Source organism: Petaurus breviceps, unplaced genomic scaffold (assembly GCF_028583685.1).
Source record: "Petaurus breviceps papuanus isolate PSGF00001 unplaced genomic scaffold, PetGlider_PUasm1.0 38, whole genome shotgun sequence".
In the NCBI taxonomy this organism is placed as follows: Eukaryota; Metazoa; Chordata; class Mammalia; order Diprotodontia; family Petauridae; genus Petaurus; species Petaurus breviceps.
In genome coordinates, this window is record NW_027186304.1 from 50,151,954 (window position 1) to 50,177,448 (window position 25,495).

The 25,495-nt window shown below is 37.8% G+C and overlaps 1 protein-coding gene across 1 annotated transcript in view; it reads right to left on the bottom strand.

Moving 5' to 3' along the window:
• KLHL14 (kelch like family member 14) overlaps window positions 1–25,495 on the bottom strand; it is a 156,873-nt gene that overhangs the window by 35,661 nt on the left and 95,717 nt on the right. Inside the window, exon 5 of the mRNA XM_069099540.1 lies at window positions 3,387–3,476. Coding sequence (XP_068955641.1) covers window positions 3,387–3,476 — 90 coding nt within the window. The remainder of the gene's footprint in view (window positions 1–3,386; window positions 3,477–25,495) is intronic.

A 25,495-nucleotide genomic window follows, 5' to 3' on the forward strand; every position in this document is an offset into this window, starting at 1 on the left:
CAAAAGATAAAATTTCAAAATCAAACTGACACTTTTTAAAGATGACTAGACCCTTCAATAGCCATTTAAATAAGGAGTTATATCAGTGACACTAGGCCTATCAGGAGTTCTCAGAGGAAGGGAAACAGCTTCCATCCAGATTCAATAATTCAGGACTGATTTAATATTCACAAAGAGATGTTCAAAATGTTAACACTTTTGGTTTTGTTCACTGCTTTCCTCCCCAATGCTGCCTTGATTAAGGGAGTAAGATATTGCAAAGTGAAAGTGGATAGATGGGTTATAAGTCTAACAAAGTCACATAAGGGTCACAGATAAAAAAAAAAAACAACAACAAATCAGCTTTATTATTTTACTCCTCTAAGAAATAGCACAGCTACCCTAAACTGACTTGGATTGGTCAGTTTCTCTCAGAGAATGACATACTTAGATCTCAGAGGAATCTTTTTTTTAAGTGCTTTTTGGAGGGCATTTGGATTTAAGTGACTTGCCCAAGGTCGAATGGCTAGTTTGTGTGTGTGTGTGTGTGTGTGTGTGTGTGTGTGTGTGAAGTGTCTGAGGCTGGATTTGAATTCAGGTCCTCCTGACTCCAGACTTGGTGCTCTATTCACTGTTCCATCTACCTGCCTCTTTGAGGAATCTTAAAGGCCACTAGTTCCAGCCCTCTCATTTTATATATGAGAAAAATGAGGCATAAAAAAGCTTGATAATTTGCTCAGGGTTACAATCTTTAATAATGGTTAAAGCTGGCTAGCATTTACATAGCACTTTATAAACATTTTCTCATTTTATCCTCACAACAATGCTGGGAGGTAGGTGCTATTATTAACCCCATTTTACAGATGAGAAGGCACAGAGTAGTCAAGTGCCTAAGCCATCACACAGCTAACAAAGAGTTTGAGGATGAATTTGAACTTGGGACTTCCTCACTACAGGTCCAACAAGCTATTCCCTGTACCACCTAGCTGCCTAGGTATCTAAGGTGGGAACTGAACCCAGTTTTTCCATATTCCAAATCCCATGACCTACCATCACACCCTATTGGGTTAGAAAGTTGTCAGTTATTTTTCATAGGATAATAAGTTGTTATAGTTTGTAGGGGTTAGAGCATAGAGGTGATAGTCCCTTTCCCTTAACTTCTCCACTTTAACAGATGAGGAAATCAAGGCCCAGAAAAAGTGAATTTTCTAAGGTCACAGAGACACTAAGTTGAAAAGTCAGAGATCTGACCCCAGCTCTTCTGGCACCAGACTCAGTGCTTATGCCACTATAACACAACTGCCCTCTAAACTAAGCTGAAGCCCCTGGGGTAGGGTAGGTAGGGGAGTAATAGTGAAGCTGTTAAAATTTATAACATCTTCCTTAATTAAAATAGTAAACACCACCCTGTGGTGAAGAAGAAGAATCTTGAATTCTAAGTATTCCTTTATGAAAAAGAAAATTAAGGTAAAATTTAGGAAGACTTTTTCACATTTATTACATGTGAAAAATATGGTACAAATTAAGGGTTAAGAAAGATGGGAGGATGGGGAACAGCATAGTTTGCCTCAGGTACCTAATTTTCTTTTTCTGTTTTTCTAATTTTATTTTAGCTTTGGGGATCTCATTGCATTATATGAGGTGCTAGCTTCAGTTCTCTCCCTGAAAAAAATGTGTCCTGGTATAATCAGTGGGGCTCAGATTTATTAAAACATATTTTTTTTGTTTTTTGTTTTTTTTTTCAGAGGGGGGAAGGAAGGGCACTTGGGATTAAGTGACTTGCTCAAGGTCACATGGCTAGTTTTTGTGTCTGTGTGTGTGTGTGTTAAGTGTCTGAGGTCAAATTTGAACTCAGGTCCTCCTGACTCTAGGGCTGGTGCTCTATTCACTGAGCCACCTAGCCATCCCTAAAATATAATTTAAAAAAATTTCCCATTAGTGGGCCATGCTGTTTCATTGTCATGCTTCATTTTTAATCCAGGTGACAAAAGGAACAGACTACGAAGCCCTAGGTGTGATTCACTCAAAGACACCCCTTACTTGGAGTGTATGTGTACAGTCATGAAATACCCCATTCAGTTCAAAGGCAGGATAACTTGTGCAGTAAGTAAGTGGAGGGCTTATAGTGGATGGTATTCCTGTCATTTTCCAGGTAATGGATCAAATCCATCATTAATGGGATAACTCAGCAGAGAGGCCATCAATATCCGAAATGCTCCTGCTTCAAATCCAACTGGCCCCATATAAAATGTATCTGATATTCAGAGGGTACCAAGCCCAACCTCCTGCCGGCATCAAAAGAGATTTGACAATAAGGCTGAAGGGTTTTTTCTCCAAAGGCTGTCTCATTTTCCCCCCTTTCTCTCAAAAGAAATGGTCTAAAGGGTGACGGGGATTGGTTTTCTTTAAGATTTTGGGAAGTGAACAGATGTAACAATTTTCTATAATTTGGTTTGGTGCAGATGCTGAAATGGCGCATTCACAATAAAATATATGCAGTATATGTAATTTCATCTGGATGTTCTGGGGTTTTAAAGCAAAAATGTGTACCTGCAAGCTGTTTTATGGTTTCTCAGTCATAATTGTCTCTGTTACACAGGCTGCTACAAAGGCAGCTCCTTCTTCATGTGCAAGCTTTTAAACAATATCTTGAAATTCTATGTATTTTGCAAGGCACAGTGTTCTCTGTGTGTTTAGCTCAGAAGCATGTAAAATGACTTAATTTCTTTTTGTAGTAAATTTATGAAGTAAACACATCAAAAAGGGGGACCTGGAGATGTTAGCGGTATGAGGGCTAGAGATGCTAAAACAGAACGGGTTCAGAAGAGGTAAAAAATTCTGGGTTTACCTCCCACCTCTGGTGGTCACTCTCTATGTGACCTTGGGCAAGTCATTTAAAGTTCCTGAGCCTCGGTTTCTCCATATGTAAAATAAGGGGATTAGGCTAGATGGCCTCTGAGATCCCTTCCAGCTCTTGAGCTGTGAGCCTATGATTAACACTACAAAGAAGCTTCTGCTGAAACCCTTTGGAAGAAGATGGGAGGGGGGAGCGTTCACTTCTTGTCACCATTTTATTACAATAAGAATGCAATGGAGGTGGAAATGATGGTTAAAATTCTTAACAGCTGCTTGTTTGATACCTTTACTCCAGAGACTATGTGCTGCTGATGGTGGTCGCATTCCTCAAGGGAAAGGGAAAGAATGCAGGGTCGGGAACATCATGCAGAAGTGAAATCCCCAGATAGAGCGTCAATGCCATGGTAAATGTGCCCTCAGCTAGCTCAGTGATTGACCCTCAAGATATCAGCACAAAGTCTGACTAGTCTGTTCCTCCGGGCTCCACAGAGGCACATCTGCAGAGCCAAGCGCGGAAGGGGATAGTTCCATGCTAAAGGTTGGATAGTTACCATTTGGATTCCATTGGTCTTCTCCTCCCAACACGAACAAGAAGTTTTCCACTTCTACCACACAGTGATGGGCGCTGTTATAGGGCATAACTGTGGGGGGAAAAAAGATGAAAAAATAAACTACCACCAAGATGTATATCATTTTCCATCTTAGAATTTGATAGCTTGGCACACCCGTTATTTGCCTTAATCAAGGCATGCAAAATCTGAGACTACAAACAGCGGAAGGAAGCAGAAGGCAGTAAAGCAGGGTACGTGCCAATCCCGAGCTATGTGCACAGGGGCTCAGTGGTGTGTTGACAACAGTTTCAGATCCAGCCCCTTTTGATTAATTTTACATAATGTTATTCCACAAATTGCTGCAGAACAGCCAGCTTCTATGACTCTACTTTCTCAAGAACTCATTTAGTTACTTGCTTACTCAACTTGCACCCCTAACTACCTGATACATAGGTGGCATTTTTTTTGGGGGGGGAAAGAAGAATGACAGGTACGTCACAATAACAAGAGAGGGGTGGCATTTTCTGGGAAATGTTGTGTTACTGTAACCTTGAATATACACTGAAAACTGTTAAGACACTCAACCTAGGCTGCTTTTTTGCTGGCATGCTTTCCATAAGCAGACTCAGGGTGCTTGGTAGCTTTCTATTCCACAGCAATGAACAAGCTGCATTTCCATACAGTTTGAAGTTTTTAAATTAAGGTCCTGCTGATTTAATGCCTTCTCCAAATGTATACGCTTAATTTCCTGTACAATGCCATTAGCAGCACAATCACACATTTTCTATCTATCTACTTAGGAAGTCTTCTGTGACAAAGATCAAAACTGTGGCAGCAAAGTCACAGAGATGTTTTCTCCTCTTTAAATAAATTCTGATGGTGGGAGCTGGGGGAAGGACAGGCTTTTTAAGCTACTGCAGAAAAGCCAGCTCCTCTAAATTCATTTTCATCTGCTTTTCCCACATAGGGAGACAACACACAGACTTGTATGGTTCCTCTGGTATTCTGTTACCATCATATCCTATGGTCGGTGTAGACTGGCTCTATGCAGAGGCTTTGGCCCAGTGACACCAGTAGAAAAATGATGTCCTTGTTCAGCTCATCATATGGGCACCTTAAATCTAGGTGAGGACAAATGGGGAGGTGATGTGGATGTACAGGCAGGGAACTTATTGTTTGTCACGGATCAACAGAGCACTTAGGAAACCAGTGCAGTGGGAAATCAATATGACTCAGGGCCAGCTCTTACTTTGTGCTCTTTTGCCAATGCCAAAAAAAAAGGAAAAGGGAAAAAAAAGAAAGGCAGTTTTTCTCATACTTGAATTATTCTGGGTGATAGATCTCTCATTTCATTTTGTTCTATTATCTTTTATTTTTCCCCCTCAAAATGCAGTTATGCAGGATAACAAATGCAAATAAAAACAAGGAGGGAGGTGTCTGCTCTGCTACTAAGGTTGCAGCATCTCAAGGATCGAGCAGATCCATGTGTTTAGTTAAGCTTCCTGCCATGGGATTTGTGGCTCCTTGTCCCCCTGACAACAACGAACAAGCAGGGGTGTTTTTAGTTAACGGAAATTTTCATAGTTTGTGATCTTCTAGTCAGCCTAGAAGAAGCAATTGGTAAAGTACACTTGATTTTTTGAAAAGGTACTGATCAGGAATATAGCAGATAATTACAAAATACAACGACATCTATTTAGTATAGTTCTGTCACAGATTTTTGGGGCTCACCTTGGTGAAGTCCTTTGAACCTTGATTTATCTATCTGCAAAATGGCTATAAGCACTCTGATCTTGCTTTGCTGATGTTTGTGTGAGACAGAAATACATTTTCATAAAGGTCATTATGAGTAAAATATGGAAAATGTTATTATCAGAGAACAGAAGAGATGAATATAGAGCACTGATCTGGCTTTCAGTAAGAAGATCTGAATTTTAGAATGCATGGATTTAGAGGTAGAAAAAATGTCAGAGGTCTTCTGCTATAACCTCCTCATTTTACCCATGAGGAAACTGAGGCCAGGAAGAGGTAAGTGATCTGTTCAAGATCACACAAGTAGATGTGTCAAAGGCAGTATTTGAACCCAAGCCCTCTGACTACAGAGGCAGCTAGGTGTTGCAGTGAATAGACCTGATGTCAGGAAGACCCGAGTTCAAATTGGGCTTCAGATACTTACTAGCTAGCTGTATGACCTTGGGCAAATCACTTAACCCTGTTTCCTTAGTTTCCTCATCTGTAAAATGGGCTGGAGAAGAAAAGGGCAAGCAAATCCATTACCTTTGCCAAGAAAACCCCAGACAGGGTCACAAAAAGTCAGACTGTAACTGAGCAACGGCATGAGCCTCTGGCTACAGAATCAGTGCTCTTTGTACTATGACACATGGGCTTGAATCCCGACTTTGGTGCTTTGTTAATTTGGGCAAGTCACTTTGCTAACTCTCTAACATTTCTTGTCTCTAAAATGGGGATAGTGATATCTTCCCTCTCTACTTCATCAGGCTGCTTTCTGCTGGTTCGTTTGCTTTTCTTTTGTTTGTGATTTCACTGGGTGAAGGGAACTCTTGGATTTTCCTAGTGTAGATCGGGGATTCTTCTACATCTTAGAGAAATGTCTAGGGCATGACAAGGTTAAGTGATTTGTTCATTGTCACAAAGTCACTTTATATCAGAGACAGGACTGGTTTTCAGGTCTTCTTGACTCCTAAAACGTCCCTCTAGCCACTGAACCACACTGCTTTCCCTCAGGACCCTGGGGAGCATGAAAAAGAAATGGTTGTGAAAGTATTTTGGAAATTGTAAACAAATGTAATGGATCATATTGTTATGGGGGAACTGAGGTGCTAAATACCTTTTGGGTCTTTTAATATCTGCCCATCATTTATATTTTAACCATGCAGTAGAACATTTTTCCTTTCCCTATTCTTTTCATTAGATTTGGGGAGCAGCCTAGAAAATCAGAAGGTACCCAGGGCCCACCCTTAAGAAATGGAGCACATCCCATAATCAGATTTCAAGAAAATCTTCCACAAGTCAGGAAGTGGACCATCAACTGTTACTACCTCATTTTATGCCCATCACTGCATGTATGTTATTTAAAACTTTAAGCCATCTAAATATGGGAAATCCTCTACGTAAGAAAAAAAATAATTTTGCCCTTCTTTTTAACCTCAGGGAAAGTTTATCAAAAAGCACTGTGCCCTACAAAACTATAACCATTCCTTTTCTTCAGCACTTAATTTTTATTTTTTCCCATTTGGGAATACAAAATTAGTTAGTGAGGCAAAAATAAATAATTTATTTTTATCATCATTCAAATATACCTATTGTTAAGCTTTATGCAATCAAATGAACCCTTCGAAGTAAGGGAAGGGAGAACAACTTTCAAGGTTACCTGCTGTCACCTTCAGGTGCAGTCAAAATCATGAAAGTTACATTTTATAATGAGAATATTTGAATCTCATTTCTGTATCTTTGTGATGACTTGACAGTTTCTGGAAATCACTTGGAAAGGGGAAAAATTCCCAAATTTGTTCAAAAATTATTTTACATAGCATTCTATCTTTTAGTTTTTATGAAAGCAAATTATGTTATTTCTGATTCAAAGCTATAGGAAAATGTTTCAAATATATTGGGTGGCCCCCAAGATTAGTATTCCGATTAATCTAGTCCTGGTTGCTATGTTTATTGATTGCTCTTAAAATGACACTGACTATATCCATGGCCCTCTGCAGCTTTCAGCAGAGGTGAACACCTGTCTCACCCTTCTGAGAAGGTATTTGAGGAGAAGTTTGTACTCCACGCTCAAATACAGCCCAGTGTGAGTTTTTAGCGTGTCAGTCAGTGAGTTAGAGGGAAAGGGTAAAGAGAAGCTAATCAGGATGAAATGAGATTAAAGGCTGTCTAATTTTACAGCAACTGTGATCCATCAGCCACTGGGAAAGTGACAGTGGAAATGAATGATGGAGACAGACAGGTGGGGCTGTACATTTCACTGATTTATCCTCAAATGCACTGGGCCTTATTTTATTGAGTGAACATGACCGCATTTATCACGACTGTCATCTAAACCCACTTCCCTCCATTTAAAAAGGTCACTTTACTAGGAGGGAGTAGGAGAGAGGCACTTTCAAAACAGATTTAAAATCTAATAACATGTTTATAAGGCCCTGTGAACGAATTCTCAACTTTATTAAACAAACTCATTGAGCTAAAAGGAAGAGGAAAAAGCCATTAACCCCCAAAAGAGGAAGGGCTTTGGTCATCTGAGTCGACACATTCATTTACTTCTAAAATTCGACATGATTTGTACCTAACATCTCTGCTACTTCAAGCATTGGGAATTCTCATTGTGGTCTTCAAAAACAAGGCAAAATCTCTCTATCCAATATTTTAATTAAAAAAAAACCTGAATAGTAAGCAATACTGTTAAACACACACACATATTCACACACACACACACACATACACACACAACAGGGGAGGATATTAATTCACAGTATTTACCCTGCAGAATAACATTAATCATCACCCACTCAAGGGGCGTTAGCAATTGTTACAAGAGGTAGCTCTGTCACAATTAACTTCTCGAGTTGTTAATTGCTTTTCTATAGCTTTGAAGCTGCAAACATTGTACGGTTTATCTTCTGCTTCTTGCTGGATTATGTGCAGCATAGCCCACAGAGATGTGGTGTGGTAGACAGGACAAAAGGGCTTTGGAATCAGAAAACCTGGTTCTGTTTATAGTTTTGTGACCTCTGGCACGTCAAAAGCTCGCTGGTGGCTCAGTTTCTTTGAAATAATATGTGTTAAGACCCACCTCATAGGGCCATTAGGACTATTAAATGAGATAATATCTGTGAAGTGCCTTGTAACCACACATTCAGAGGAAATGCTCTTTCAAAAAAATTCTTTATTTAGAAACAGAAAGTGAAAATCAAACAGAATACAGGTAAACCTCACTTTACACAACAGGTGTGGTTAATTCTTCAACGTGCAATTATTGAGCACCTAAAGTTTTACAACTTTGCCAGGCACTGCTAAAATTTATCTAACCCACTGTCTATAAATCTAATCAGTTTTTAAGCCTGGTTGGAGGAGCTAAACATGTAAGACAAATAAAATCCAACACCACTGATCTGTTCTATAATTTCAATGTTAATAGTTTGGGTTTGTTTAAATTGAAATACACTTTTAAAAAAAGAGCACATAATTATTAGATTATTGAATGCAGCAGCCTAACACAGATTAGGACTTAATCTAATCTTATAGATGAATTCGAAATATCTGTGAGTATGGAAATCCTTTTATTAGTCTATAGTTTCCATTTTCTAGTGGTTCACTTTTTTTCTTTCTAGACATTTTTGCATTACATAATCCAATCCCTTATAATTATACAGTAAAAGAATATAGGAATCATCATAGGACTTTAAATTAGAAATGACTGATTCAAGGGTCCTAAATCTAGAGTCCATGAACTTAAAAGAATTGATTACTGGATTTCAATATAATTCATTTCCTTTGTAATCCTATGTATTTTATTTCATGCCCTTAAAAACATTATTCTGAGAAAGGGTTTTTAGGTTTCACCAAAGGGATCCATGAAACAAAAAAGGCTATGAAACCCCAAACTAGTCCAATCTCCTCATTTTACAGAAGAGGAAACCGAGAGCCTCTGAAGTGAAATCACCTGCCCAAGTCTATAATGTCCTAAGCTGTCTGGGTCTACATGTTCAATGCTAACTTGTCTCAACACATGTATACCCTGTCCTAGCCTTGGGTAACCTATTTAATCCCAATTGTGAGAGGTTTACAACTGTTCCTCAAAAAGGGGAAGTTCTCAATAAGCCAGGGATCTAAACTTGTGTTAATTTCATCCTGGCCCTGTGTATATACCACCTATTGCTACTAATGATCAGAGGTTCCCCAATAGTGCCTGCCTGCCAAAGCACAAAGCTCTACTTGAAAAAGATATGGAATTCATTCATTCATTCATTCATTGCTTTTTGGAGGGCAATTGGGGTTAAGTGACTTGTCCAAGGTCACACAGCTAATTTTTGTGTTAAGTGTCTGAGGTCAGATTTGAACTCAGGTTCTCCTGACTCCAGGGCCAGTGCTCTATTCATTGTGCCACCTAGTCACCCCAATATGGTATTAAAAAAAAACCTAAACCAAAAAAACCCCAAACTACATGAAGCCCAGTACAGTAAGAATAGATAAAAAGAACATGACTTATTAGGCCACTGATATCCTTAGATCCTCAGATACATACAAATTAACAATTCACAATGAGATCTTATTCTCTGATTCAAGACCTGTGGGTAGGTGCAATTTCTTGTTTCTATATATATTTGCAATGTTTGCAAAATGGATTACTGCAGATAACAATGCCATATTAATATAAGGTATGCAAAGTTAGGTATTAGGTGATGCCCTGGATAGAGAGCTTACGTTAAAGTCTGGAACAGCTGAGTTCAAATCTTGCCTCAGACACTTGCAATGTGACTCTTGATCTCACTTTCTCTTGACTTGACCTCAGTTTCCTCCTGTGTAATGTGGGGATAATAATAGCCTCTACTTCCCAGGGCTGATGTGAGGATTATATGAGATAATATTTGTGAAGTGGTTTGCAAAGCTTAAAGCAATACATAAATGCTATTATTATTATCACATATCCTGAACTGAATAAAATTATACCATTACAGTGTTTGTACAAACATACTCTAAGAAAAAGTAGTTTTTTTCCCATAATACTTGGTTTTTAAATAGTATCTTTTGCTATGAATTTATATGGTTTTACACTTTCTGTAATAGGGTTCTTGCTCTTCAACTTGGTGAATTTACAAAGAACTGAGCCAGATTTGGTTGATTGCAGCTCCCTACAGAGGGTATAGATATGCTTGCTGGTCCTGGTTAGCCCATGTGTGCTGCTTTCTAACTCACTGAGGACAACGACTGAGTCTCATTATGGGTTAACACCAGCCATTTGTGGGTTGGAGCTATCACTTTGTGGTAAGCCTAGGAAAAGGAGTTAACAGACCTTTGGAGGGATTATGAAAGAGCTGAGCCCAGAATCCGAGAGCAGCATCACACTCATAGCCTCCATCCACCCACCCAAGAACCACAGATGACTGTCCCAGGGCAGGGGTATGTTGTAATCACTCATGCTCCCTCTGCATGCCCTCATACCCCTAGCTCCTTTAAAGGCTTCTCCCCCAAAGATATCCTTTTATCTACTCTGCACGTATGCTGTATATCTTGGTATTTCCATATTATTTTCTACTCCTTCCCCATGTCTCCTGCATTAGCATGTGAGTTCCTTGAAGGCAGGGATTGATTTTTTTCCCCTTTGACACTGTAAGCATTTAGCACACAGTAAGTGTTATTGGGGGCAGCCAGGTGGTTCACTGAATGGATCCCTGAGCCTAGAGTCAAGAAGATCTGAGTTCAAATCCAGCCTCAGACACTTACTAGCAGTGTGACTTTGGGCAAGTCAATCAACCTCTTTTTGTTTTAATCCACTGGAGAAGGAAATGGTAAACTGCTCCAGTTTCTTCGCCAAGAAAAGCCCATAAATACTATTGGGGTCCTAGAATCCACAGGGTCACAAAGAGTTGGACACAACTGAATGAATGAAGAGCATCAAAAAAGTGATATTGACTGTCTGACTGATTGACAGTTAAGAGAGCCCTTGGTCTCTGGGCTCCTGTCTTCAGTCCTGGAGAGGCAGCAATGTCACCTCAAAAGGCTGAGACAAACTATGGAGAGGTGACTCATGTAGCCAAGTTCTAGTGATTACTGAAGCCTAGGCTTTTGAAGGAGCATTGGAAGTCCCTAAAGCTCTAATATTAAGGAATAATGTCAAAGTTTCCTAGACTCATTACTTAACATGAGTCCCTGGAGCTGGAGGTACAGCAAGGTAATGAATCACAAGAAGAAAAACCAGAACTTGTCCTTCGTAATTCCTGTGAACTATTTGGATGATTCAGGTCTGATGGGAAGAGAGCTGCTTCTCTAGCAACTATAAGTCCATTATGTCTGGGGAGGGAGAGTCCATGGTTTCTTTTTTAGCTATAATGAGGTTGGAGGCTTTTATGGGTCCCTTGCATAAAAGACACTCATCAGTTTCAGGTAGATCTTTCTAGCAACCCCAAGTTAGTTTCCCTTCTAAGCGGAGTCCAGAGCAAGATAGTATTGTATGCCTGCAGGCTTACAGAAGAAGCTGTGGCAGGTCTCAGGGAAGAAAATCACTTATTTATGTGCAGCTGATTGTCTTTTGTGTTATTTCTAGTTTTTTTTGTGGGATAAAAAAATGACTGTCCTGTACCTGACATGCATTGTTACCTTGAGTGTTTGAATAGGAGCCCAAGATCCTTTTACTCACTTCTCTGGAGACCCAGACATAGCCTACAATTTAAAATTATTAGAAAAGTCTCAGGGAGGGACAAAAAGAGTAAAAGAGATTGGGAGTAGTCCATAATAATGACCTGGCTCTATGAAAACCAAAGCTTGAGGCTTGGGGCCATACACAATAGAAAAACTGAGCTAAAGGATGGATAGACTTTCAATTTAGTAGCATGGCTGAGACTGGAACAAAATGATCCTGCCAGTAACATTGGTAACTAGACTATCACCTCTCTAATTCTGTAAAGTAGAATCAGAGAATTTTTGAGTTGTAAAGGACCTCAGAGGTCACTGAATTCAATCCCATACCCAAACATGAATCACCTCTACAACATCTCTAATAAGTGATCCCTCAGCTTCAGCATGAAGACTTACTGATAGTCACATTACGCCTGTAACAACTTATTTCAGTTCTGGATACTTGTAATTGCTAATAGGAATTTCTTTATCAAAAAACAAACAGACAAAAAAAGCCAAACTCTGTTAACTTTCGTGTGTGTGTGTGTGTGTGTGTGTGTGTGTGTGTGTGTGTGTTTGATGTTTGGCTTTACTTTATAAAAATACATAACTTAAAGACAAATAATCTCCATTCAAGACATAAACACTCACTAAATTAAATGTTTTTAGGTATTTCATTTCAATAGAAAGAAAAATAGGTAAATTCAACCTAACAATTTGAAACAAGGTGATGTATGACACTCACAGCTGAGGTATTCTTCCACATGGCAGCTATTCAAATATTTTAAGATAGTTACCATGTCTCCCTAAGTTTTATCCTCTTCCAGTTATATAACTCCAGCACTGGCATGCTTAGTATATTCAGTTCAGATGTGTACCACACCTGGCTTATGCTTTATGCATGTCTATGACAGCTCCTTTTACTGCCCCTCATATTACATGATGGTGGCCCTCCTCTATCAATCTAAAATATGGCATCCAGAATTGAATAAAATATTCCAATTTTGATATGAGCAGAGTAGGGTGTACAATGGAACAATCACCTGCCTCTTTCTAGATGCAGGCTAAAATCATCCTGGCCTTCATAGTTAACTTTTATACCACTGATTTACACTGAGTTCGTATTCCACTAAAATCCCCAGGTATTTTTCACATCCAGTCATGTGTCCTCCTACTTATGGTATGTAGCTGAATTTTTGAAGCCATGTGGAACCTTATATGTATTCTAATTAAATCTAATCATATTAGACTCAGTCCATCATCCTAACTTTTTAAATCCTGATTTTCCCATACACTATGTTGGTAATCTCTTCCACTTTCATATCATATGAAAACTTAACAGATATGCCTTCTGTGCCTTTGTCCAAGTTGTTGACAAAAAGAATGCTGAACAGCACCAGGTCAAGAATGGATTCTTGGAGGTATGTATTAGAAGCCTCCCTTCTGACTGGCATCGATCTATCGGTGATTACTCTTCGTGTCTGATCATTTGACCTACACTAAATCCATTTGACTATAGTATCATCTAATCTACACTTCTCCAACTTTCCCACAGGATATCACAAAAGACTATTACATGCATTGCCAAAAAAAAACCGATGTATTCTTTGTCTAAAGCATTCTCCTGATCAACTGACCTTGTCACCTTGTGAAAAGGGTAAGTGAAGTGAATCTGTTACAGTTCTTGCTGAAGTCATGCTGGCTGTTGGTGATTACTGCTTCCTTCTCTAAATGCTCACCAACCATTCATTTAATAATGTATCATATAAAACTTTGTCAAGTATAGAAATAAAGCTCACTGGCATATAGTTTTGCAAATTCTACTGATTTTGCTTTTAGTTCTAGAAATAAGAACAGCATTTGATCTTCTCCAGTCCTGTGGATACTCTTTTTTGAACAACTTTTCCAAGATCACTGTTAGTAACTCAGTAATCCCATCCATCAGGAATTTTTTTCAGTACCTTGTGGTATAGTTCATTCAGGGCAGGTCACTCATACTCCTTAAAGGAGCCTAGCTTTGTCTCTTTCCATCTCTTCATTTCTTCTGGGTTTCAAAATTCCCTGTTGACCAGTCCTGTGACCCCCATCCAAACTGAAAAGAGTCCAGAGGCTGGAAGATTCTTCATTTAATAACATTCTTTTATTCCACAGTGTTTATAATTTCCCTCCAAACATAAACCAAAAAAGGAAAAGAAAAAGCAAGCAGAAACAAGGTAGAAGAAAACAACATTCTTTGTTCACATGTATATTTAATCCCTTCCTACAGAACTTACAAAGGAGCAATTAAAAAAACAATAGTTTTCTGGTTAATTCAATCAATATTTTTAAAAAAGATGAAGAAAAAGATAGACCCTGAGGTAATTTCTTTGGCCTTATTTATACTGTTTTGTAGACAAAAGTAACCTCCCAATCACCAATATTTCCCTTAACTTTGCATGACATTGCCCCAGCTCAGTCTTATTCTAGATAGTTATCACTGAAGAAAACTTACAGAATTAAATATAAAGCACTTGACTCAAGAAAGAGGCTGATGTGTCTTGTGTATTTGAGGCTATAACAGAATCAAGTGAGCAGTTACTCTTCAAAATTCAGCCCAATGACTACTAGAAGATTGTGGCTATTTTATTCCTCAATAATGAAAATTGTTACAGGATGAAGATTGTTGAGTAAGGTGTTGGTATGGCTTGTGGATGCTTTTAAAAATTATGATCAAGAAGTGAAGAAAGTGATGTGCGAAATGACCTTTCAGAGGGTCCTTCTAGTTCCAGTCTTCTTTGGTATGTAGTACTATTACAGGTCCTCTAAACCATTAACGCTGAACAAGAGATAAGACATTGAAGATAGGTTTTAGCTTCTCCAGGACTGAAACTCTGCTTTATAATTTTCCCCATGTTTTTAAAAAATGCAGAGTGTTTGCCACATACTTGATAATACTTGCTGATTTATAGTTTAATCCCTAGGCAATTTTCTTCAATACAGGTTGATATCCAGAAGTGTAGAGGTATCCTAAAATGGGATTTCTAGTAGCTCATTAAACTAGGAGTTCATTTCTCATTATAAATTTAATAGATCATAGTCTTATATTCATTTTATTAGATAATTTTCATTTTATTTTTTTCCTAGATTATAATTCAGTCACTACAATCTCAACCCTTTAAGGGGCATTTAACTTTCATCTTGTAGTGATGGGAATACCCTAGTGGTATTAGTTAGCACTTTAAAATCAAATTATTTTCACTTCTGGAAACTAAGGAATCCTCAGGAAGGAGAAGTGGAAATCAATTTCAATATAAAATTAATCTTCCTGTTCATGAAACTGTGTTGATTTCTTTCAAGTATTTTAATGGATGTGTTGATGAAAGAGAAGATATATCTTTTATCTATATCCGTGTATATATGTGTGTATGCATAAAATAAAATATACTATATTCATATATCTACATATAGATGTCTAAATGTTAATAGGTGTATGTGTAGAAAGCTAGGTATATATGCATATATACATGCATATATCTCTATGTGCATAAATATATATATATACACACATATGCACACGCACATATGCAGATATAATCCTAGATGTTATAGATATAGATACAAAACCTTGCCTGATTCTCTATACCCCTAGCTGGAAGCAATCTCCTATATTTAGTATTATTGTTTGGATCTCTTCTTATATTCTTATTTACATATATTGGGGGTGTGATTAGATTTCTTAGCTAGAGATGCAGAGAGGCAAGGCCTGACAATTTCACCTTTGCAATATCTCTCACATATCCCCCTTTCTCTTCTATGATGATTCTATCACAATAGCGTCCTGGTTGGTTTACCTGCCTCAAGTCTCTCCCCACTTCAGTCCATCCTTCACTCAGCTATCAAAGTAATCATCATAAAGCACAAGTCTGACCATGTCATCTCCCTCTTCAATAAACTCCTGTGGCTCCCTATTACCTCCAGAATCAAATATAAAATCCTCTGTTTGACCCTGAAAACCCTTCATAACCTGGCCTTGCCTTCCCCATCGTCTTTTCAGTCTTCGTAAACCTTACCATCCCCACACACTCTTTTGATCCAGTGACACTGATCTTCTTGCTGTTCCTTGAACAAAATACTCTATATCCCAACTCTGGACATTTTTGTCTAGAATGATCTTTCTCTTCATCTCTGATTCCTGGTTTCCTCAAGTCCTAGCCAAAATTCCACCAGAAAGACAGAAAGCCTTTCCTAATCCATCTTAATTCTAGTTGTCTTCCATTTGTTTATTGTTTCTAGTTCATCCTGCACATAGCTTATTTGTATTTTGCCTCCTCCATTAAAGTGTAAGCTCCTTGAAGGCAGAAACTACCTTAAACCTTTCTTTGTATCCTCAGTATTTTGCACAATACCTGACGTACAGTTTGCTTAACAAATGTTTATTGACTGCCTGAGCGACTCACCTGAGGCAGAGATGCAACTTCTTGATTGGTAAAAGTAGGTCCCCCAATTCTATTGTCACACAGGGTCTGAGTGGAGAGGTCCCTTCCTTACCACTGAAACCTGTTTTCCCAGAGTCTACTGCTACCTTGCTTAAATTGCTGAAACAACAAGGTAGCAAGAGTCAGTATGATTTAGTGGAATAAATGTGGCACCTGGAGTCAGAGTGTACTTCAGATCAAATCTTAGCTCTGCCCCTTACTATCTGTGCAATCTTGGACAAATCACTTACTTTCTCTGGGTCTAATTTGTAATCTACATGAGGAAATAGGACTAGTCACTGGAGTTTATTGAATAGGGGGTGACATGAACAGAACGGTAATTTGGATAAATCATTTTGGCAGCTGAGAGGTGGGTCTCACCACAATCTCATATTTTGCTGTCTATACATAATCACATTAGTTTTATCTTTGGTGAAATTAGAAAATGGCCAGAATCCATCTTCCATGAAACATACCTTTGATCCTGAAATAGCATTATTGTCACCCTCCAGACTTCCCTTCCCCAGGCTAAATAATACCAATCCCCTTAACTTTTCCTCATAGGTCTTATTTTTCATACTTTTAATCATCTTAGCTGTTCCACTCCACCAAATTCATTAAAATGCTTTATTTTAGTTTAAAAATTATTCATTTGAGAAGTAGGATGAAAAGTAATGCTTCCAGTTCGATGGGAAATGAATGACCGGGATGATTCCACCATGTGCTGACACTCAGGAAGAAGCAAATTTTAAATAACTAATTGATTCAAATCTCTGAGAATATAATTTTCAGAATATCTCTACTGGTAGAAGTTTCCAAACCAGGAAATGTTCTGTACATATGAAATCATAATCACAGACCCAGACCCAATACAAATAAGGATGATGATGATGAAAATTAATAATAATAATAATTCAACATTTTTATCAATTTTCATAACTAGGTAGGGTAGCTAGGTGGTATAATGGATAGAGTGCTAGACTTGTAGTAAGGAAGACATGAGTTTGAATCCTGCCTCAGACACTTACTGGATGTAGGGCCTTGGGCAAGTTACTTAACTTCTCTCACTATCAGTTTCCTTATCTGTAAAAGGTGATAATAATAGCATTTACCTCCTAGGATTAGGATTATTGTTAACATAAAACGAGGCAATATATAGAAAGCATTTTGGAAACCTTAAAGTACCATAAAAATATTAGGTATTATTAGAGTAGGGAAGATAAAACATACAGAAAAAGGCCCTTGTCTGTTTCACCTTCAAAATCTCAAATGCAGAAACATTTGCCTTTCCTTACTGTTGTGCCTGTGAGGCGAGGCCATCAGTCATGAATACTATGCCTAGGAGTCTTCAGTTAATTGTTCAATAAACATTTATTAAGTGCCTACTATGTAGCAGGCACTGTGCTAAGCATGGAGAGATACAAAAGAAAGTCAAAAGACAGTATCTATCCTTGAGAGGCCCATGGTCTAATAGACAGAGACAACAAGCAAACAAATATGAACAAAAAAGATATATATATATATATATATATATATATATATATATATATATATATGTATATATATAGCTTAAATAGGAAATAATCAATGGAGAGGAGGCAGTAACATGAAGCGGGGGCAGGAGGGGGTATTTAGTTGAGACTTGAAGAAAGCCAGGAGAGAGAGCATTCTACTCATGGAGGACAGCTAGAGAAAACGCTCAGAAATGGCACTGGAGTATCTTGTTCTGGCAACTGGTACTTCAAACGACTGACTCTACAAATTCTGGTTCAATGTATTTCCCAGGGTTATTTAGCTGGTTCAAGTCCTTATTACCATTGGCCTCCTATTCTCCACTGTCATTTGCACAATTTGTCCTCCACAATCAATGCTGTCAGATTATTCTTCCTAAAACATTGCTTCTACCTTATCATTCATCTAAAAAAGTCTGAATGGCTCAAAAAATTCCTCCTCTTCCTAGTACTGAAGAACCTACATAGTCTGATCTCCATCTACTTTACTAACTTCTATTTTCCTTCACCTTCCAATACATATTCTCCACATTGATTATGTTGGACTAGTCACTGTCTGATGATCTCATAAGATTCATAACCTAAGACACAATGAGGCAACTAGATGTCACAGTGGACTGACTCAGTCTATCCAGTGTGCTGGGAGTCAGGAAGACTCATCTTCCTGAGTTCAAATGTAGCCTTGGACATTTACTAGCTGTGTGACCCTGGGCAAGTCACTCAGCCTTGTTTGCCTCTGTTTCCTCATCTGTAAAATGAGCTGGAGAAGGAAATGACAAACCACTCTAGTATCTTTGCCAAGAAAACCCCAAATGGGGTCACAAAGAGTCAAACATGACTAAACAACAACAATAAAAGACATGGTGGCTCATGCTTGTACATCCTGCCTAAAATGTATTTAACTTCCACCTTCAACCTATTAGAATTCTACCTATAAGTTTAAAGTCCTTTCGAAATCCTGCCTTCATGCGGCCACCTTCTAACTCGTACTTCTATGCTTCTTCTTTCAGACTCTGCACTTATGTCTTTATCACTTATTTTGATTACCTAATATTCGACAGTCCAATAAGGATTTTTTTAAAGCACCTGCCGTATTCCAGGCATGGTGCTAGTCCCTGGGCATTAAAAACAAAAAGTCTCCACCAAAGGAGCTCACATTCTACTATTATCACTTAAGAGTGGCAATCGTATGTCTTCTCTCTCCAGCTAGAATGCAGGCACCTGGAGGGCAAAGACCAAATTATGTCCATTTCCCTCTGACATCCACAGTAGAGTGCCATGCAGATGATCAGTAAATGAATGAATAAATGATGCATTAATTAATGAATGAAATGTGGCAGGGATACTTCAGAAGTAGGGGAGAACTTCCAGAAAGTGAAAGGGGATAATGAGGTATTCTTCATTCTTGCTTCTGCACAAAGAGTGTTTATTAGTCAATGAGTTTATTAAGAAGTTATTATGTGCCAGGCATTATTCTAAGTGCTATGGAAGGCAAAGAAAGGCACAAACATGGTCCTTGCCCTTAAAGAGTTCATATCCTAAATTGGGGGACAGCATGTTAATAACTACTTATTTACAAGATATAAACAGAGTAGATGGCAAGCATTTTCAGAAAAAAGGCTAGCAGCAGAAGGGACCAGGAGAAAGTATTCTGCAGAAGGTGGTGTGAATTCAGTATTGAAGGAACCTAGGATAGTTAAGAGATGAAGATGAGAAGTGAGAACCTTCCAGGAATGGGGGAAGTAAAAAGGCATAGAAAAAGGCAATAAAATTTTTTGCATGAACAGTGTGTGTGTGTGTATGAGAGAGAGAGAGAGAGAGAGAGAGAGAGAGAGAGAGAGAGAGAGAGAGAGAGAGAGAGAGAGAGAGAGGGGGGGGAAGAGAAGGAGAAGAGGGAGAGAGAGAGAAACAGAAAATAAGGCAATGTAAGTTGCCAAGTATGTGGAGGGAAGTAGGAAGGAAGTAAGAAGGAAACAAGAAGACTTTATGTTTTATTCTAGAGGTAATGGGCAGCCACTAGAATTTTTTGAGTAGGGAAGTGACATGGTCAGATCTGTCTTTTAGGCAATCACTTTAGCATCAAAGTGGGGGATGATTGGAGTGAGAAAAGGCTTGAAGGAAGAAAAACAACTAAATGGCTATTGCAATAGCCCAGGTAAAAGATGATAAGGCCCTAAACTTGGGTGGTGAAATATATAGAAAATGTGAAGGTTGAAAACTAAACTCACCAACAGATTGGATATATAGGGCAAATGTGAATGAGGAGTAGAGAATGATGTGAAGGTTGTGAATAAGCTTGACTGGGAGAATTGTCCTCAAAAATAAAAGGGAAATTTGTAAGATGGGGTGGGTTTAGGAGAATAAGTTCTGTTTGGTCATAGTGAGCTTGAGATTCTTACAGGAAACCAACTTTGAAATGTCCAAAAGTTAGCTGATGATGCAGGACTATAGTCAAGAGAGATGACAGGGTCTTAGGCATCACCCATAGTTACATAGATGAACCGTTAGAAAGAGAGGAGTCAGAGAGACAGGAAGAGAATCAGGAGAGAGTAGCATCATAAAATCCAGAGAGGAAAGAGGATCCATGAAAAAATGGTCAACAGATTAAAATTGTAAAGAGAATTCAAAAAGTAAGTCAATCAACAAACATTTATTAACTGCCTACTATGTGCCAGGCCCTGGGCTAAGTACTGGGGATACAAATAAACAACAACAACAGTCCCTGCCCCCAAAGAGCTTATAATCTGAAGGACTAGGATTTCTAAAAGGCCATTCAGTTTGGTAAGTAAGAGACCACTGGCCACTGAAAGCAGTCTTAGGTGAAGGTAGCGACTGGCACATGTCCCGCATGACCCAATAGTAACAGAATCAGATTAGAAGAGACCTTGTAGATCACGGAGTCTAATCTCATTTTGAAGATGAGAAAAAAGACCTAGACACGTTATAGGATTTGCCTGGGATCACCATAATAGTGCACAGCTTTACCACTTCCATAGTCAGACTATTTGCCAAATTCACCAGGTCTCCAATTCCAGTGTATGAAATCGAACAGAGGTGTCACCTACTCAGTTCCATGTGACCCGAACCAGATTAAAATGCAATTGGGAAATGTTTCACAAAATAATATAAATAAAATGAAACAGATAATATATTTAAAACTAAATCAATATACAGTACACAGGATTCTTATATGTGGATCAATGGTCCCTATTTCTATTTGTCTGACACCGATGATCTAGAAGGTCGCTATGCCTCTGCCCTTTGTTACACAGCATCTAAACAGAATAAACTGGAACTGGCAGAAAAGCAGTTTTACAGTGTAGCAAGACTTTTGAAGGAATGCGAAACTGTTGCTTCTTTTCTGAATCCCAAATACAAAACATACCTTTAAGGTTAAAATCTTAAGTAAAGTTACAGTAAAAGAGAGGTTTTCCTCTACCACAACTACCTTCATTACTTTGTGTTCTGAAAATGGTCATTTAAAAACCACCTTAGGAGTCAATTTTTGGTACTGATTTTTTATACTGAGGAGTGTATATTTTGGAGAGTGCACATTGTGGAGAAATATAGCATTTGGTTACTGCTGCTTCTGCCTTAGACAAAGCCACTTTTTACAGGATTTAAAACGGTATTGAACAGTTTCCTAAGTAAAGGCTAAGTTTAGAAACTGGATGTTAAGATTGAACAATCTTTCAGTCATTGGAAAAGTGATTGTTCATGTTGGAGGGAGATAGGTTGATAGGTCTGTAAGAACCAAGATCTCCAAGCCAAGCAAGATTATGAAAAAAGGACGTATGAAAATAATGTTGTTCTACAGTTCATCAATGAAGTTTCGAACATTTGTGGAAACAATAAAGTACTTTTTAAAAAGATTATTTGTAACTTTAGAGAGAACAATTTCAATTGAATGGTATCAGAAGCTAGATTGGGAGGAGGGAAGGGAATAATTATTTATAAAGTGTCTATTATGTACTTGGAACTACTAAACATATTTTTAAACAAATTTTAACTCATTTGGTAGGTGTTATTATTATCCCTATTTTACAATTGAGAAAACTGAGGAAGACAGACATCAAGTGACTTACCCAAGGTCACAAAGCTAATGTGTATTATTGGATTTTAAACTCAGATTTTCTTAACTATAGGCCCAGTGCTCTACCTACTGCACCACCAGCTGCCTCAACTGTAGAGGGTTTTTTTAAATGAAAAAAATGTTTTTTTAGGGTTTTAAAAATTAAACTTTTACTTATTTATTTTTAACATGTTCTTTTTAAATTTTGAGTTACAAATTACCTCCTTCTCTCCCATCCCTCCCCCACTCACTGAGAAGGCAAGCAATATAATTATCAATTATTCATGTGAAATCTTACAAATGTACATTTTTTATATTAGCCATATTTCCAAAAAGATACAAGGAAAATAAAGCAAGAAAATTGTATTTCAATTTGCACTCTAGAGCTCATCAGTTCTCTCTCTGTAAGTAGATAGCATTTTTCGATCATGGCTCCTTTGGAATTGTCTTGGATGACTGTATTGATCAGAGTAGCAAAGTCTTTCATAATTGATCATCATTACAACATTGCAGTTACTGTGCACAATGATCTGGTTCTCCTCACTTCACTTTGCATCAGTTCATATAGGTCTTGCCATGATTTTTTTTTCTGAAATACCCCTCTCATCATTTCCCACAGCACAAAAGTATTCTATCACAATCATATGTCACAACTTGTTCAGTCATTCCCCAATTGATGGGCATTCTCCCAATTTCTAATTCTTTGCCACCACAAAAAGAACTGCTATAAATATTTTTGTACATACAGGTCCTTTTCCTTTTCCTTTGATCTCTTGGAGATACAGACTGAGTGATGCTGGTATTTCTGGGTTGAAGGGCATGTACAGTTTTATAGCCCTTTGGGCATAGTTCCAAATTGTTCTCCAGAATGATTGGACCAGTTCACTATGTAACCAGCAGTTCATTAGTGAACCTGTTTCTCCCTCCTGCCCTCCAGCATTTGTCTTTTCTGATAGGTATGAAGTGGTACCTCAGAATTGTGTTAATTTGCCTATCTTTAATCAATAGTGATTTAGAGCATTTTTTGTAGCTTTGTTTCTTCTTCTGAAAACTGCTTGTTTATATTCTTTGACCATTTGTCAACTGGGGAATGACTCTTATTTTTTATAAATCTGACTCAGTTCTATGCTCAATATATATTTGAGAAATGAGGTCTTTATCAGAGAAACTTGGCTGTAAAAATTTTTGATATTTACTTCATTATCTATGGTAACTTTTAGCAATGTAGTTTCCCTGATTATCTCTTTTAATTAGGTCCATTTCTGCTTTTTGCTTTATCTGAGATCATGACTGCTACCTGCACCTTTTTTAGTTCAGTTTGAAGCATATTAGATTCTGCTTTAGCCAATTATTTTAAACTTTGTGTGTTTTTCTGTTTCAATATGTTTCTCCTCTGATTTCTAATCCATGTGCTATTCACTTCCATTTTACAACTGAGCCCAGCCCATTTATATTCACAGTTATGATTACTAATAGTATATTTCTCCCTATCTCATTTTCTTCTGTCTTTTTTTCTTCTCTCTTTTTAACCTGTTCCTCCTCAAAAGTCTATTTTGCTTCCAACCACTGCCTCTCTTAATCTGTCATCTGTTTTATCATTCCTCTCCACCCCCTTTATCTTATCCTTTTTCCCTCTTATTTCACTATTGGGTCGGTTACATTTCTATACACAACTGAGTATGTATATATATTCTTCCCTCTTTGAAACAATTCCGATGAAAGCATTGCCCATTACTCTCCCTCCATTTTCTCGTCCATTATAAAAGTTTTTCCTTGCGCACCTCTTTTATGTGAGAGAAATTTTCCCATTCTATCTCTCCCTTCCTGCTTTTCCCAGTACATCCCTCTTTCTCACCCCTTCATTTTTTTTAGGTAATTCCAACCTAACTGACTTATATCCATTCTGTCTTTCTATGCAGAAGCCTTATACCTACCCTAGTAATGATAAAAATTAGGCTATATATATCATCTTCCCATATAGTTACATAAACGGTTTAATTTTATTGAGGCCCTTATGATTATTCTTTCATGTTTACCTTTTAAGTTTTTCTTGAGTCTTATGTTTGAATGTCAGATTTTCTATTCAGCTCTGGTCTTTTCATCAGGAATGTTTAAAAGTCCTCTATTTCATTAAATATTCATTCTCATCCCAAAGCATTATGTCCAGTTTTGTTGGGTTGGCTATTATTGAATCCTAGTTGCTTTGCCCTCTGAAATATCATATTCCAAGCCCTATACTCCTTTAATGTGGAAGCCTCTAAATCTTGTGTATCCTGACTCTGGCTCCAAAATATTTGAATGGTTTCTTGAAATATTTTCTCTTTGACCTGAGAGGGCTAGAATTTGGCTATGATATTCTTGGAAGTTTTCATCTTGGGATCTCTTTCAGGAGGTGATCATCAGTGGATTTGTTCAATTTCTATCCTACCTTCTGGGTCTAAAATATCAAGGCAGTTTCCCTTGATAGTTGATATTTCCTTGATATGTTGTCTAGGCTTTTTCTTTGATCATGGCTTCTAGGTAGTCCAATACTTCCTTTTTTTTTTTTAAGCAATTGGGGTTAAGTAACTTGCTCAAGGTTACACGGCCAGGTGTTTCTGGGTGGGTGCTAAGTATGTGAGCCCAGATTTGATACCAAGTCTCCCAACTCTGGGGCCAGCAATTTTACTCACTGTACCACCTGGCTGCCCCGTAGTCCAATAATTCTTAACTTATCTTTCCTTGATCTATTTTTCAGATCAGTTGTTTTTCTAATGAGATATTTCACATTTTAAAAATATATTTTTAGTTTTTTGTCTTTGTTTTTTGTTTTTTGATGTCTTATAGAGTCATTAACTTCCACTTGCCCAATTCTAATTTTAAGGAATTATTTTCTTCAGTGAGATTTTGTGCCTCTTTTACCATGAGGCCAATTCTGTTTTTAAGTTGTTATTTTCTTTAGTATTTTTGGTGCCTCTTTTACCTAGCTGTGAATTCTATTTTCATAATTTTCTTGTATCACTCTCATTTCTTTCCTTAACTTTTCCTCTACCATTTTTACCTCTTTCTTTAACTCTTTCAGGAATCTTGCTGAGCTTAGATCCAATTAGATTTTTTTGAGGCTTTGTTTGTAGCTGTTTTTATATTGTTGTCTTCTGAGTTTATGCTTTGTCTTCCCTGCTTCCATACTAGCTTTTCATGGTCAAGTTCTTTGTAGTTATTGTTTGCTCATTTTTTTTTTCATTTTTCAAATGCTTTATTAACTTCTGATTTACATAATTAATTTCCACCAGATTTTGAGTTACAAATTTTCTCCCTGGTTTTCCCCTACCCACCACCCCAAAATAGCAATCCTACAGGATATCCCTTCCTCCAATCTTCTCTCTCCCATATCTTCCCCCATACCCCCTTTGATTTTTCCAGTAGGGCATGGTGGATCTCTATGCCCCAGTGCCTGTATATCTTATTTCCCAATTACATGTATTAATAATAGCATATATACATAAAATTTTAAACATTTGATTTTAAAACTTTGAATTCCAGATTCATTCCCTTCCTCCTTTGTCACCCACCCTTACTGGGAAGATAAGCAGTTCAGTATAGGTTGTACATGTGTAGCTAATGCAAACATTTAACATAGAAGATACATTGTAAAAGACTATTTCCCTCCCTCCTATCCCACCTCCCACTTGTTCTATTCTCTACTTTTATCCCATCCCTTTTCAAAAGTGAGTG